Source organism: Centruroides sculpturatus, unplaced genomic scaffold (genome assembly GCF_000671375.1).
Source record: "Centruroides sculpturatus isolate CEXI.00-Female unplaced genomic scaffold, Cexi_2.0 scaffold883, whole genome shotgun sequence".
Taxonomy (NCBI): Eukaryota; Metazoa; Arthropoda; class Arachnida; order Scorpiones; family Buthidae; genus Centruroides; species Centruroides sculpturatus.
Window position 1 is genome coordinate 3,477 of NW_019385114.1, and position 3,745 is coordinate 7,221.

The 3,745-nt window shown below is 29.2% G+C and overlaps 1 protein-coding gene across 1 annotated transcript in view; it reads left to right on the forward strand.

Annotated features, from left to right (window-relative positions):
• Positions 1-500: 500 nt before the first annotated feature.
• The window catches only part of LOC111634979 (neprilysin-1-like), a 21,361-nt gene continuing 18,116 nt past the window's right edge, over positions 501-3,745 (forward strand). Inside the window, exon 1 of the mRNA XM_023379825.1 lies at positions 501-664. Coding sequence (XP_023235593.1) covers positions 624-664 — 41 coding nt within the window. The 5' untranslated portion in view covers positions 501-623. The remainder of the gene's footprint in view (positions 665-3,745) is intronic.

The following is a 3,745-nucleotide window of genomic DNA, read 5'->3' on the forward strand; positions in this document are numbered from 1 at the left end:
ATGTGATGAAACGCTCTTTGCTTACTCTAATTATCATTAAGGTTTCCATAATACATTATTAATTTATAAAAAGTAATAGTGATTTTTACAATTTCATTAATTATTTTAAACTTTAAAAAATTTAAGTTCTATCGATTTAACTTTAAAATCAATATTTAAAAAATTATAAAATAAGTAAATGTTCAACTTTTCAAAAATATTTAAAATATATTGGGTTACTTTTGTATTTTTAAGTTATAAATAATACTCTTCTGATGTTCTATCTCAAGAATTCTTTCTATAAATAAGCAATAAAACTTCTATTGAGTTATAATGAATAAATGTAATGTAGCTTAAAATGTAAAATATATAATAATTTATACAAAAATTATATCAAATTATTATGGATATAGGCCTACTATAGAATTATAAATAATAAAATATAGCACCATCTGTCGGAGAAAATTCACGCCAGACAAATTTTCTACTCCAAGGACAGACTCATTCTGTTGACACTCGTGTATAGAAGTAAGCGAAGTCGCTATTACAAAGGAAATAATGTCCGAACTTTGCTTTAAGTATAATTACAAAGTATAAAATTAGCGAATAAGTTGTATAATCGAATTAGATGTGATAGAAAAACTATGGAAATAGAAAAAAACGGTGCAGAATTTCGCAATAAAAAGTGAGTAAATAATTTTCTGTTTAAACAAAATATATTTTATGTCAATTGAAAGCTTTACTTTGCATCTAAGTATAAACTGTTCATTGGATATTTTAAATTGATACACAATTAAATAGAAATATCATTCGAGATTGACAACTTTAAGCTCGGGATACTATAATTTACATTCATTTTAAGTTATTTCCTTTCAGGGGTAAACATTAATAATGATGGTCTAAAATTTTAAGTTATATAGTGTCTAGACGTATTAAGTGATCTTTCTTAGTCATTCTATCCTGCAACATTAAGAGGATTGTTTTCTTGCCCATCATGGCAACAGGGATTTTTTTCTTGCTCATCATACGTATAATGGTTCAATAGTATATGAGACGGGGTCTGACATAAACATCTAAAATCACTTAGGCAAATTTCAAATGATTAAGCCACAACTCATAATTGAATCCTTCAGAACAAGAGACTAATATCGTTACCGTCTTGAGTCTGTTCGTCACTAATTATTAATGAGGCATCGCTAATAATTATCTTATTTAATAAATGATTTATTTTAAATTCTATGTTTATATAATTTATGAATTAATAAAAATGAATAAATTATATATTTTTTTTTTGTTGTGCAAATACAAATATATTGTTAGCAATATTGTATATTCACCTACATTTGTTATTCCAGCGCAATATTCTTTTCGTTTATATTGTTATCTTGGCCTTTATATTAATTTTAACTACATGAACAAAGACGAACAGGAAACTGGGAATTAAGTTCTTGTAAAACAACTGACTAACAAGAGTCTTAATAAGATAATATAAAAATGGAATGTCTCATTAATTTATAAATCTAAAGGAAAGTTTAAAATAAATAAATAAATACATAATTTAAGTGAAATTTTTTATAAATGTAATTAAAAGAAAGATCCTAAATTTATGATGAATAAGTCAAATTTGTTAGTTTCAAAATACAGATTAATGTTAATCAGGAAAATTTTGAGAAAATTTCTTCATTTTTTAAAAATTATTTCTAGAAAATCTAAAATCAATTAAAAAACTAATTACTATAAAGCGTAATTACTGTACTTTTTGCATTAAATAAATTCATTAGAAAGCTTAAAAACATTTATAATTCATAAATTTGGATTTCTTTATTACTTAAAAACTGTTAATTTAATTTATTAAAACATACACATTAATTCATTTGATTTATTAAAAAGTTTTCTATTGTTTTTACTCACTCATACGTTTCCATTCATTTGGAATACTAAAATAATACTCTTTTAAAAGACGTCAGCTTCCATTTTAAAAAGCTGATATACAGTAATACAATTCAGTCAGCTATATGTGGACATCCGGAAAATTATTGTGTAACTTTCATGGTCAACTGGAACAATTTCTAATACAATTTTAATTTTTATGGGCGTTTTATTCATTTATTATAAACGACAAAAGAAAAGGACACCATAAAGATTTTTAATTATTTTTTTATTTGAATGACCGTGGTATTTGATTTTATACTAGGATATGTTTTAATTCTACGTATATTCTGATCTCACATATGCCTCATTTTGTGGTCAGCGTATTTCATAAATTAGTTAAAATTTCAATGAATTATGCATTTTTATTTGCTTTATCTACTATTTTTATGCTATTACTCGTATATTACTTTAGTTTTAAAACGACTCTTGCTTTTAAAGTAAAAAAAAATAAAATAAAAAACAGTGTGTAGCTCGCAAAGTTCACTAGAGAGCACAAGCGCACATCACCTGAATTTACCTCTCTCCGGAATTAATTATTCACAATACGTTGTGTTTGTGAGAGGAACATGTGTTCTAGATACAAAGAAATACAATGCCTTATATTTTGTTTATTTTATAATATTGTGATTATTATATAATATTAACTTGTACAATATACATATATTATAAATAATTATAATGTACAGATTGATAATCGATTTTCCAAACAGAATTAGTGTACGTAAGGTCACAGATAGCTTTGCGTGTAGCTTTGTTCTCTTGGATTGTCAACACCGTAACTGTTAATTATTTCTCTATTCTTCACACCTTTTGTTCATTTTACTTAAAAGTAATAGTTGGGGTTAAATGTAGGAAAGATGCAAACAACGGTGGCATAAAATGTAAACACGAGTCTACATTTAATATATAGTTAATTCAAATTTTCAGCAGCCCATAATGTTTTAGAAACTTGAAAGGCATATAATAGTAGATCCAGGATATGCTATTGAGCTGTTATTAACCTGTTACGTAAGCAGTTTCGAACATGAAATTACATCACACAAGTGAAATTTCGGATGTAAATTATTAAGACAACCTTTTTTTTTAGCTATTGTAAACACCGTCCCTCACCTCTTGACCGCCTCATATGGTGAGAGAAAGCACTTGGCAGGACCACTTCCAGAAAAATTTCAAAGTTTTTCGACTACATCCGGATTCGATCCCGGGTACCCAGAGCAGTTGGCTGCCGTTCGGTCATCCGGCTGTCGCATCACGCGTATTAGAAATGTAATGTAAGGAAGAGGTGTAAGTAGTGTTGTAACGAATAGTATATTCGGCCAGGAGCGTGGCCGAATAGCCGAATATTTGGCCAAACTATTCGGCTTGATTAACGCACGTACGAAAATTGGCGCGCAAACCGCATTATAGCCAGGACCTGCTCTCCATTGGCCCACTGTCACTACGCTTCGCCAATCGCGTTAATTCTTGACAGTTCAGACAAGAGCGTCATGGCAGTATGTGATAAATGACGATATCAAATGTGAATAACAATGAAATGACCTACACGTGTAAATAACGGAAAAAGAACAGAAAAAGACCGCGAAGTTAAAATGTGAAAATAAATAAGAAATTGAGTTGATAGCATAATAGAACAAGTCGAAGCAGCTTATTGGCGCCAAATTTGCGGCCGTCAATGCCAAACAGGTGTTGTCATAGACTTCGGAAAGCTTAATGCTTGTAATGAAAGTCACTTAGCGTGCACGGGCGAAAGCCTGGGGCCGTTCGGGCTATCAAGCTGTCTCGAATCTGTGAAATCATAACTGTGACTTATATCGACGTCCTATCTGTCTCTTTT